At 39.1% G+C, this 12,911-nt stretch overlaps 1 protein-coding gene across 1 annotated transcript in view; it reads right to left on the bottom strand.

Annotated features, from left to right (window-relative positions):
• Nucleotides 1-896: 896 nt before the first annotated feature.
• Nucleotides 897-12,911, bottom strand: part of KCNK2 (potassium two pore domain channel subfamily K member 2) — a 77,500-nt gene continuing 65,485 nt past the window's right edge. Inside the window, exon 9 of the mRNA XM_086460363.1 lies at nucleotides 897-1,214. Within this exon, the coding sequence (XP_086316489.1) occupies nucleotides 897-1,214 (318 nt within the window). The remainder of the gene's footprint in view (nucleotides 1,215-12,911) is intronic.

The raw sequence follows: 12,911 nt of genomic DNA, 5'->3' as shown, positions 1-12,911 counted from the left end.
AATTTTTTATTTGCTCTTGTCATCTACCAAATTATTTAGTGATAGATAAGCTGCAGACTTTTTGGTACATCTGACGCAGAGAAAAACAACTGCTGAACACTGCTTGAAAAAATAATACCCAAAGAGGGTCTGCAAATTCTACAAGTCAGTGTGAACAAGTATCAGCTGGACCTGAGTAAAACAAAATGCTTCTGGGGGACATGTCCACAACTTTTGAAACTGCAGTGCCTTTAAATTTAGAGCTAAGAACATCATTTGACGATTGTTGAGTTTTGGCATTCATTCATGCTGGTTGGCATCTTCACAACAGACACCTTTAAAACACCATCGTTCCAAGAAGAATGAAAGCTCAAATGAAATACACTTCTCATGCAAAAAAAAAAAAAAAAAAACAACCCAAAACTGAAAAACAAACAAAAACCGTACAGGAACTATAGAGGTTCTTGTTCTTCAAAAGATAAGGCACTGACAAAAATTTCTTAGGTAAAAGGCTGCATAAGAATTTCTTGCCATTTACAAATGTGTTGTAGTCCAGAAATGGTGCATTCCTAGGCTCAGTAAGGTAGACCCTGAAATTTTAAGGACTGATCCGTCAAAGCTACATAAACAAATGCGATTCATTCTTGAGGCCATATGGCACATTAGAAGAAGTGAAAAACAGTCTGGGCAGATAAAGGCAGAAGACATTGCTTATTCCAGCATCTTTCGATAACAGAAGTGCCATTCATCTTTGTGTCTTTGAAGAGATGCGATGATAACTCTGGACTGTAGTTTCTGTGGAACTCATGCACACATATAAAATGCTATTAGCATTAATCATCAACAGGGTGGAGAAAAAAAGGTATATGGCTAGTCTAAGCCAAGAGCTTCTCAAGGACTGGGATCCAAAGTCCCGGCTACTTAATGTTTTCAATAACAGCTATCTCTTCTGTTGCACAGTGCGGTGTCAACCCATTCATGTAAATGCTGTCTGTCTTTGTTAGAGCTGGCAAGATGTCCTTCTCACTGGTGAGATGGTTGACCGACAGGGTTCTCTTGCAGGGAGTCAGGTCTTGATTGTGGTTGACGGCGAGTTCTGCAGAGAGCTTCCTTTTGATAGAGGTAGCCCGCTGGAACTTGTCATAGATCTCCACACTCAGGCGCCTTCGAGTTTCTTTGAACTCTGCAGTGACGTTGGCTGTCCACTCTGCAGCATGGGCTCTGAATTCCCCTACCTGTGGCAAAAAACAAGGAAAAGAAAAAAAAAAAAAAAAAAAAAGTATTATGGGACCAAGGACTTTAGACACTGTTTAGGCTGAAGAGGCCAGTGAGAAAGCAACGCAGCTTTGGGCTAGCAAAGAGCTGCCAGTGCTGCCAGCACAGATTTCTCATCTGCAGACTCGCTCATTTATTGACAGCAACTAAACAAGAAGAAACATCACACTGGTAAGAGTTATTCCAAAAACACAATAAAAATCTTTTCTGCTAAAATTTTTTTCTTTAATTATAGGCAGTCAGCAATACAAGGAAGCCGCAGAGCCCTGACAGCTGCACAGTACCCAGCTGGTCAGGGGATGCTGAAATCCCAGCAATCCAGGCTGTGTTATGTATTGCTACTAGGTTGCAGGGTTATTTATGAGCACTTTTACTGTCTCTGGAAAGATCCCTAGGAGACTTGGCAAAGAATTTTCTAAATTTAGACAGAAAGCCTTTTTTAAAAGAAAACATCAGCTGCTTGTATTGTCATTTTTCTGTGCTTGCTCAAATGTAGCACTGATATAGCAACAGTTTCAGTCATGTCAGCAACATGTCTCCTTACCACCCTGACTCCACCAAAATGACCTACTAAAAAACAGCGTGAGGACCATCACAGAGTGGAACTTGGAGAGCTGTTACCAATCATGCCCAAAGACTCGCAGCCTGCCAGTCGCTGCTGCCAAACAGCTGGAGGGGGGTATTTCCCCTGCTATGTGCAGATCTCCAGTCAGGTTGGCTGCAAGGTTCTAGTTTGTACCATCGTTACCATTTCACGAATGTATGTAGATCCCTGCTGTCCGCTCAGTTCCTGTGCTCTAACTCTGTATGTCCTTATTGTGACAGCCTTTACAGCAAAAGCTGATCCACTTTCACTAAGAACTACCATAATTTTTACTCCTTAAGATTTCTTTCCACTGTTTCAGTGTTTCAGTACTAGGAAAGCTGGAACATCCCATAAGCCCAAGTTCTGAGGGCAGGGCTGAGGAGGGGGAGGAAGGCAGCTGCTGGCACAGAGTCCCAAATTACCCTTATGTTTTCCACAGATATGGCACAAAGTAGACAGCAGCTCGCTCAGATAATAGTCTGAGGTGAACTATAGCCTTGTAATTTGTATGCTATTTATATTTTTGCTCCTGTATTTCAACCAAACCACTGTTACAATATTAAATAAGTTATATAGGTAATTAAAGAAGGCACCTTTTGAGGAGATTATCTCATTATTACTGCAAAGGAAATAGATTGTTTCTCTTTATATCTCTTCTTTGTAGCCAGTTTAATAGTTGGAAGGAAAAGAACAGGGAAGATAGACTGCTGACAAATATAACTCCAAAGAAAAGCATTTCAGAAGAATTAACCCACTTAAATAAATTAGTCTAATTGGTACTGCTCAGTCCAGAATTTCAATCATTGGCAAGCAAGCTAAGACTTGGTGAGCACAGAAATAAAATTAAAAAAAAAAAATAGCACGGAGAAATATGGGGGTAAGCCATCAGAGAAAAGTGGCCATGGGCTTATTTATGCTTTGCAGGGCAGTAGAAAACAGGAATATAATATAGGTAAAAAATAGTCAGCTCACCCCAGAGTGACAGGGTTTCAGGAAAACTTTCCCCCCCCAGAAAAAAAAAAAAAAAAGTTCTCTTTACTCAGGGGCCATTTTATTACATCTGTCTCAGCTTCAGTGAATTACACAGATTACTAATGTGGACCCATTATGTATATTTTCTAAAACAAGGATTATTATCTGTTATACACAGAGGACTCACCCAGCTGAATGATTATTAGTATTTAAATTGTGCAATTAGGATCAGACACACTGCACTCCAGATCTGAAAATAATGAAATCTGTAATGCTGAAACATTTCAGCTGCTACAATATTTTTATTTGTAGTAAACAAGTAATAAAAATATGATAAGCAACATCAGTGCACACCCTGGGGCAGCTTTGTCCTTCTCCAAAAGCTTTACTAAAGGCAGGCTGCTCAGGTTCTGGAGCATGCTTCTGCCTGGGGAGCCAGTATATGGGTTCCTATCTTACCCTACACATTTGTACCCCTCACCAGCTGTGTAAGCATTTGCCAGACCAGTTATTTTGCTCAGGCACACATCTCTTGCATTGCATATGGACACATTCAAGGGATGTTATCAGGCTGGTAGCTTTAAAATTGTGTCTTGGCAACCTGCTGGAAGTTACAAGTGTCTTGAACTGTGTCCCCATATGCTTTTTAACCTTCCTTTTACTAGTAGTTTCAGTTCCCACTTCTCTCATGTTTTATGAGCAAAGAAAAAAAAAGCTAGTCGTGTTTCTGACAAAAGCAAGTCTCTTTTGGAAGGATAGGTTCAGAATTCCCTCATCAGTCCACCTCACCACATGCTGGTGACAGACATATCTTGCACAGGGCAAGTTGCTGTATTTTAACTCCTATGCATGTAAGTTATTCAGGAGAATTTTGAAAGTGTAGTAGTTAGAATATCTGAGGACTAAATCCTAATTAGATTTCTTTTGGGAAGCAAGTTTCAGCAGCCAGTTAAAGAACATTAAATATGCCTTCGGAGATGGGTTTATGTTCCAATTAAGGTGATCTGGAACACGAACATACTAGACTCAATTCTGTCTGCCCATAGACCAGAGCTATGGTGCTGCTTGGCACAATTTCGGTTTTATATCAAAATCACAGAAAAAAAATGAAAAATGCAGTCCTATTGCTAAGCAGAATTGAAATGCATTAGTAGTAAAACAGAGGTAATTGGCACAGCATGAGAAACTAGAAGTTCAGTGCTGTGTGAACTATGCGTGCCTCAAATTACTGCATTCTGCCCCTAGCTTTTGTGTGAACTGAAATGCACTCAAAAAAAAATGTTACCTCTTCAGAATAAAACTCTTAATTCCATAGCACTTACAGACTCAAGCACAAAAGGTTATAGGAAAAGAAATGTGCAGGTTTTAACTACCACTGTACATAAGTAACTTACTCTTCCATACAGACATTTCTGTATGTTCAGGTTCTTTCTGTCCTTAGGGTATGACATTTTATCACACTGCATTTCAGCTCCTCTTCATCTGGGGGATGACAGCCACAAAACGTCTTATGCAAAGTGATTGAAATGCCAGTTGCCTATGCTGCTCAAAAAAAACAACCTTAACATGTCTACCTATCGTAACAATTGTTTACTTTTCTCCAATTCTCTTGCCTCACTACAGCACACAGCTCTGTAGACTCTGCAGCTGTCATAGTTGGGGGCAATGTGACAGGAGAACAAGGCATCTTAGTCACGGAGATTATTGGCAACCAAGTACTTTACATAAGGCTGAATGACACAAAATACTTCAAAAGTAATAGGAAAAACATGTCACAGTGATAGCATCTGACTCAGCCATACAATAAGCAGCACTAATCTGGTGGTGCTGTTCACTCCTACCCTTTGGGGAACAGACATGCCACCAGTAATGGGTACACAGTCCCTAATCCAGCTCCAGGATTGACTTCCTCCACATCAGAATCCAAGTTAGACTGCAAGGTGTTACTCATTATTTCACACAGAATATCATCAACTCTAACCTATTAACATTGTACTTTGAACATCGACAGCTAGTAAATTTATTAAGCAATACCCTACTGCCTTATGAGTCCAAGGACTCATATCAAATAAAGAGCATTGACTCAATTCCTTGCCCAGCACAGGTTGCCGGGCCTCCAGCTACCACTGCAGATGGGCCTCCGTATCCCATACATTCTGCATCGTATCTGACAGCCCCACGAGATTGTCTCAAATACCACAGGTCATCTCTAGTAGCATCTCTAAATGTCTATGTTAAGGTGTCTCCGTCTACCTGTGGTGGAAATGTCACATTTATTCTATTAGGATATAATGAGGAATAGCTTCTGAACAATTTTGAAATGCGTCTACTCATTCCTGTTAAAGGCACTTTTGATTTTTGGGGGGTTTGTCTGTCTGTTTTTAAGTATACATCAAAAAAGAAATACTGTGTGAACTTCCTGAATGACCAAACAGTTCCCAGGGTGTTCATATACATTATCACCATTATCATTTACAGACATATTGAATTTGACAAAACTAGGAAAAAACTTGGACATTAAGCAACCATTCCTTCACCTACTCCTGCCAGAACTCATCTAAACTAATAATGACCTAAAACTGGCTCTCACCCAGTGAGACCAAAACTCTGTATTCATTTTGGTGGCCACCATGTTTTAGCTTTCTCACTGTATAGCTGAGCTCTGCGCTTGGATAGAGGCCAACAGAATAACGCAGAATGTAAGTATATCCATGGGGATGCTACTGTTAAAAGAAAAAAAAAATAAAAATTGAAGATACTGAAGCACCTGCTTCATTCTTCAGTACATTTACTCTAATTCCTTATACTCATCAGGAGGTTGGGGATCCTTCTGCACACTCCACTCACAAGAGATATCCAAATAATTATACAAATAAAACTGCCCACAATGCAGGAAGACCACGATCCTGTTAAGTGTGGTCTGGACAGCACAAGCCATGCAGCCATAACCTCTACATGAGTAATCTGGACTTTGAATTAAGCCACATGTGTGGTCTGACAGAAAAATCACAAGCCTAATTAAGGACATCCTTAAATAGACCAAAATGAATACACACTTGTCTAACTTAACTTTGCCTTAGTTTTACTCCTCAGGGAGATTCTTGAAAATTCTCAACATTACAGTATAACCAGTTAATCTACTTCTATTTACAGAGTGAGAAGAAAGATACCCTGCTTGGATGGAACTCAGATATATAATATGAAAGTTATGATATGCTTGGGAGGAGCTAAACCACTAAGTACCAGATAAGAAAAAAAATAGCATTATATATGCTATGCAAGAAAGTGAAAAAATATATTTTAAATAATTTGTGTAGCTTTTTCTTTCATAGCTGTATTTTATGTTGTTTCCCTTTGGCATACAGGGCTTATACATTTTATGATGGCCATGTTAGTGCAAGCCAAAAAAGCTAATTCGAATTAAAAGCAAGTAGATGAGCTGGAGATATCCAACTGACTGGATTTTAGGTGGAAAAAAAAATAAAAAGTAGCCTTCCTTACAGATATTCTTCACCCTCTAGATGTTGCTCAGTATATAATTTCTAACATTTATCCCTAATGCATTCTCCAAAGTTCCACAGTTTCATTTTTCCTCTCCAATGCACTTTTGCTGTTACTTTAAAAATAACACATCCAATTAACCTCTCCATGATATGCTACTCGGAGACAAAACTAGAAAGAGCATGTACATGTCACATTATCCAGGCAGCAGAGTAGAGCATGTAACATCTTGCCTTAGCTTTCAAGAAACTCATCCAGCATTTACAGAAATTGTTCTTTAAGTCCCACTTAAAAATCTAAAATAAAAAAAAAATGTAGGTAAGGAGAGGGTTGATGGTTTAACAATGCAGCTGCTGGGTGGGTTGATTCCCTGCGTGGGTAGGGCGGTTTGTCTATCTGCCATCCCACTTTCCTGCAGTTCTGGGCAAGCATATGCCACTTCTTCCCACCTGAGCTACTGCTGGCTGCAAATTTATGTTCACTACATCAGTTGTCTATAGGCTAGAGAAGACTGGAGTGCACAAGAGAAAAAGACAAGTTTCACGGACATTTTTACTGAAGTCTGTGCATTTCCTGTACTTTAAGGGAATCTCATTTATAGTCCAACTAAATAAATTGCCATCTGAATTATCTGGCTTTTAGTATTTCTGTAATTATACCATTATTAGTAAGTACCCAAACTCCATTGTGATGTAATCTGTGGACAGGTATTTAGAGAAGACTGTGCTCTACTTGTCTTCAAAGGTAAAGGAAAACTAACAAAATGCAACATAGAAATACCACAGGCACTAATGAGATACCCATGCTGAGATTTCACAGGTATTTAACCACTATCTCTTATTCCTTCATTCTGTCAGGACCTCAGTTCTGTAGCAGAGAACTCTTCTATACCAGGTCTTTAAGCTACCAAACCTTTTTCATTCCCCTGACTGGTATACACATCCCTCTGTTTTTCAGACAAATAATAGAAGGGAAAATATTCTATTTTGTGAAATTGCCATCTTCTGGAGTAAGATTTAAATTACATAGACAGTTGTATTTTTGTAGCCCATGGTGGTCAGAAATGTTTTGGAAACTATGCTTTCCCACTGGAAATTGGGTTATTCAGTCCTGTAATAAGCAATGTTTGTGAGTACATTCTGGTGAGCAATGATTGTTTGGTTTCACCCACATAACTTCTATGAGCACATCTGATGCCTTGGATGAAATAAACCACATTCTCCAATGGGAATGCAGAGAGCCCATGAATTTTGATTATTTTTTTTGTGGAGGAACATCTATGGTGGCAGCTGTGGGAATATGTTTTGTGGAGATGTGACAGATGGCAGAAGCAGAAATGGCCCTTTTGCTCTATCATGGTCTGATTCAACAAAATAAAAACAGGTAGCTTACAAAATAAAAAAATAAAAATCATGTCTACAAAACCAGAACCAGATATACTAACAGCCACCACATTTATTTTGTTTTACCTCTTTTTTTCCAGAGAGATAAACACTCCTATGTTAGGTACCTCCTCAGAACTATTATTGAATACTGGCCATCAGACACCTCTTTGCGTAGAGCTGCATGTGTGTGTCTCAATACTATTGGCCTGATTATCTCAGTTCCTAATGTTCTACTTTATTAATAACTTCCAAAGATAAAAGATGCGGACATTTTCCTATCACAATCCTATTTAGTTGTTTCATCTACATCAGAGAGCCATCCAACCCTCTTGCAACCTGATGAGAGTGGATGATATCTACCTGTATTAAACACAAGAAACTATGTAGGTTTACATAAAGCTCTACCAGCTAAGCCTAAGGTTATTCAGGAGAACAGCATGTATTCTCTTTCTGCATTATACCATCAATGACTTTGCTGTAGCCAGAAATAGCAAACATTTTAAGAATTATACTAGAAGCATAATGAAACCCAAGCCACAGGCAGTTGAAACGCTGTCTCAACTTTCTCCCACAGGAAAGAGACAACAACTGTTTCATAAACTCATTTGACTTCTTTAGCTTATAAAGATATGCTAAAGAAAACACACAAAAAAAGGACTTTTAATTTTGACTTGGTATTGAGTAAGGAACGGTTATTGTAATCACATGGTCAAGTTCCAGTAAAAACTTTCATTCTTAACTTTCTAAGGTCAATATCTGCAGTGATATTTGTGTGAAACATTAAAGCTCCACTTCGCTTGTTCAATACTAGTATTACAAATACTCTCCTCCCTTGTAAAGGAAAGTATTCCCCAGTTTCTTCAGTCCTTTTTACCCATGACTGCAAAGCAGTTTCCTCACTGTCAACAGAACTTCTGCAAGATGCAAGGGTATTCTGCTGAACTGCCTTTGTCTGAGGACTGGTCCACAAGACAGCTATCAAATACATACACACTCAGTATTACTAATATGTTTTGGCATGTTTTCCTAACAATATCCAAGTACTGAGATTAGCTTTAAAAAGTAAATTTTCAGGAATGTTAATCATGATGTGGGCTGAACAGATTCCAGATGAAACACCACCCTGTCAATAGACTTAAATCACAGATCTATTTGTCACAGTATCAATTACATCTTGTCTCCAAAAATTTCCTAATGTAAACCATGATAATATACATTCAGGGAATCTTCATGGGTAATTAACTCCAAGAAATGTCACTGCTATAACTGAGCTCTCTTTAGTCCGTTTTTCTTGTTATGAAGTATAAGTCACTTGCTCCAGTTTTGTATTAGCTAGTTCGATAGCTCTTGCCGTCACTACCTGGTTGCATGCAGCCCGCACTGGAGACATTTCCACCTCCCCTGAACCATCCAGTTGGCATGGTGAGGCAAGGGGGAGCACTGTGGGAGAGCAGGGCCAGGCAGAAGGGCCAGCAGGCGAGGCACAGACAGTGCCCCCCTGCCCTCAGCAGGCACAGCATGCCGTGCTGCCCCAGAAGGGTATTTAGGCATCGCATCTCTTGTAATCAGCACTGCACTAGCATCACTTCAGGACCTGGTACTTAATATGCAATAACAAAACATCCATCTCTAAAGGGCTTTAATGCGCCCAGCTAAGAGGTGTGATATAAATATAAATGATATAAACAATATAAATATAAACCATACCAAAATGGTAAGTGTAGATATTACCTTTGTGTGTGCGTGTTTATCTGAAGTTAAGCAGGCATCACATGTCCAAAGTACACAAAGCTATGAGGAAAGACATCTCAAAAAAAGTGTCAAAATCCATCAGCAGACTAGCTTTCCTGGGACTGCCAGAACAACATGTTCTTTCATATTCATTATTGCACACAGTACTACAGCGTACTTGTAAAAGAGCGATCGATACAGAAACTCAGTATTACAAGACACTTACTAGGGAAGTGTTCCACCAAGAACAGGACCAGGATGACTTATAATCTCTTGAGAAGGGAAGAGATCAAATTGCATTCAAAACCTGGTCAGCCATTTCTACCTTCTCCTTACACCAATACTGCTCTTTATACATTTCAGAGGCTCAGAGACATTATGGAGGGACTGTACTCCATTCTTTCTTTTTGGGGGTGTTTGGGGGGGGGGGTTGTTTGGTTGGTTGGGTTTTGGGTTTGGTTTTTTTTTTGGCCTGTCACTAGTCAAATTTGACCAGAGACCTAAGTCTGTATTCATTGTAGAAAGATTTCGTATTTTCCCCCATCTCATGGAAACTATTAGAAACAAGCACCTTTTTGAATGTGGTTATTCTTTCTCAAATACACTTTTCTGTACATCTTGAATGGACTGGAAAAAACTCTTAATGCTAGGTGGACTTCTCTTCAGACTGGTCTTCTGCCATTTTTGTAGCTCGCTGCATTCTTTCCAAAGTTCGGACCACAGATCTAGGGACTGGTTTCTGGTAAATCTGCAGCAGTAACACCACTTTCCTACAGAAATTGAATAAGCTCCTGCTTGCACATCCCAGAATTGTGTCACCCCTATTAAACATTGCCTTGCAAAAGGACTTCACATGCAATGGCTTTCACACCATGACTGTGTCCCACAAATATGTCTGATTCAGTGCTTTCTAGGAACAGACTTCCCAGCAAGTCAGTCTGACCTACCCATTGAACTTGTGGATATACAATTCCTAAAACTGCTGCAACTGGTTTTTTAAATTTTTGTAAGAAAAGGAAAAGCCCAAAGAGTTGTTTTCTTCAACAGAAGCTGATCCATCTCGCTTATAACGATGCACAATGGCTCAGCAATTGGCTCACACCTTTGTAAAATGCCTCTCATCACCAGGCTGAAGTTATTCTTATCACCTTCATTTCTAAGCGAACAGATCTTGTTTCTTAAAACAGTGAGAGCCAAGTTAGGAGCTCACTGACACTGAAAGAACATCTCCTCCTTGGTCACACACCCTCACTGAATAGCCTCTGAGGCCTATCTGTTTTCCTGGTGTTCCAGTTCAACTCACTACAAACTTGCAAAACTGTTTCTCACTTGAATCCACTCATTTTTTCATCTTTTCCTGCACACAGCCTACATTTAGGGTCCCTCCTTGCGGAATATGAGAGATGGGTTCAAGGTCTCTTTAGGCTGGGACCCTTATGCTGTGTGAGCACCTTTAGCCTGAAACTAGTAAAAGGAAAAGACAACAAATATTATAGAGAATGGGATAATCTCTGTGGCATCATCATGACAAGCCTAATTCTGTTTTGACAAACATGAGTGGCAGCTCTGCCACTGGTGCCAAGAAGATTAAACCAAATGATGATTCAGATGAGTCAAATTTATTTAATTTGTTTATAAATATGAAAGATAACAATTGCCTCTTGAATTTCCACAAGTGAATGTGCTATTTCTCATTAAATTTTAGACTTGGTCCTTAAAGCTGGATCCATATTGTTCAATTCAAAACATAGACAGCGTGAAAAATCACTTGTCCAAACTGAGTCAATGTCTAACATGAGTCAGTCACCTGGACTCTTCACATACAGTGAAGAGAACAGGCTCTTCCAAGATGCACTTAATCTCATATGGTAAATGTCTTAAAAAATTCAAATGGATCATGCTAGAGACACTTGTTTCCTTCCACTGACTACAAAGGGAACATAGATGACTAGGTCAGATGTTGGTATCTACACTGGAGATGAATCTCATCTTCATTGACTTGGAGTCTGGACCAGAGCTTAAAGAAGAGAATATCGTGAGGCCAAGGGACATAAGCACTCAACTTTAAAAACATGAATTTGAAATTTATAGTCCAAATGACTAATATTCTTGGTTGGGTAGGCATTTTTGCTCAAAACTCTGAAATTCAGAAGCTGCTGCATGCTACAGAAAAATATGACAAGGAAAAAAATCCTGCTGAAATTTTACCTTTCAAAGAGACTAAAATCAGACGACTTTAAAAGTGCTCTGAGTAATCAAAGTATAGAGAATAATGAAGAGGAGGGAGTTTAAGGCAAGCTAGTACAGCTGAAGCTGAACTTCAGAGACAGATCGCCTACTTAAGATTACAGCACGCAGCATGTTCCAGTGACTTTCTGACACTTCATCTATCTTACTGTATGAACTGCTTCCAGCAGCAGATCTATCCTTCTAGAACTCCCACTTCTGTGTCTACTTGTCTTTCACTTCCCTCCCTATTTGATGCATTCAAAACCGTCAAGAGTATTTCAGGAAACAAAACCACCTGAGCAATTGACAGATATTCTGGTTATCTGGATTTTAATATCAAAATACAGCACTATTGTGGATCAGTGCATATCTGATCAGATTTTTGTGTCTCAGTTCCACTTACACATGGAAAACTTTCCTTGTAGTTTCCTGAAAAAAGAATAGATGTTTTATTTTGTTGAAACAGTGAAATGTATTATTACTGCGAAGTCTTATATAAACTGCTTTTAAGACCAATGCAACTGTATTAAGAAAAATGTGAACAGGACTAGAGATATTAGGTAATATTCATTACCAGCATGCCCACTTCCTGGAATATGGAGGTTTCCTTTCGTAATATACACCCTAAATATGCTACAATACACTATTTTTTACTTTAGACTACAGGGAAAGGCGAAAAGGAGATAATTACAGCTGCCTATCAAAAGAGATATCAAATACTTGGGCTGCTATAAGAATTTGGTTGTTGAGGGCAAGTAGAGCGATCGGCTTTTCAACACTTGCAATCCCTCTGTCTTCATCCTGCATTCTGGTACAATTCACTAAACTTGGCTGCTCTAAGCCCTCGGTCTTAGACTGCTGAAACCAAAACAACGGGTCACTATTGAATGATCTGCTCCCTCCTGTATCTAAAACATGGTAGGCTACTACTATTTTTTTCATGAAAGATATGGTACGAATCCTACACAAAATCTTGTTTACTTGTAGGTGTTGACCCACAGTAAGTAGGTTTTGTGAAGGAAAATTTTCAGTGTCTTATATATTAAACAGTTTCAGTTTTCAGAGTGCATTAATTATGGTCCTATAGATTTTATCATAGCCTCTGTCTCTTGGTAGATTTCAGTATATAACATTGTTTCTAATTTCAAAGGCTACCTGTAGGTATAATGAGCTATTTCTCCAAGGACTAACGGAACGTTCCCGTGAAAGATAATTAAAAAACATACTTAGAACTAGGAATTCCCATTGCACTT

The sequence above is a fragment of the Leptosomus discolor genome, chromosome 2 (genome assembly GCF_034619465.1).
Source record: "Leptosomus discolor isolate bLepDis1 chromosome 2, bLepDis1.hap2, whole genome shotgun sequence".
NCBI lineage: Eukaryota > Metazoa > Chordata > Aves > Leptosomiformes > Leptosomidae > Leptosomus > Leptosomus discolor.
This window is presented reverse-complemented; position numbering and strand designations above follow the sequence as displayed.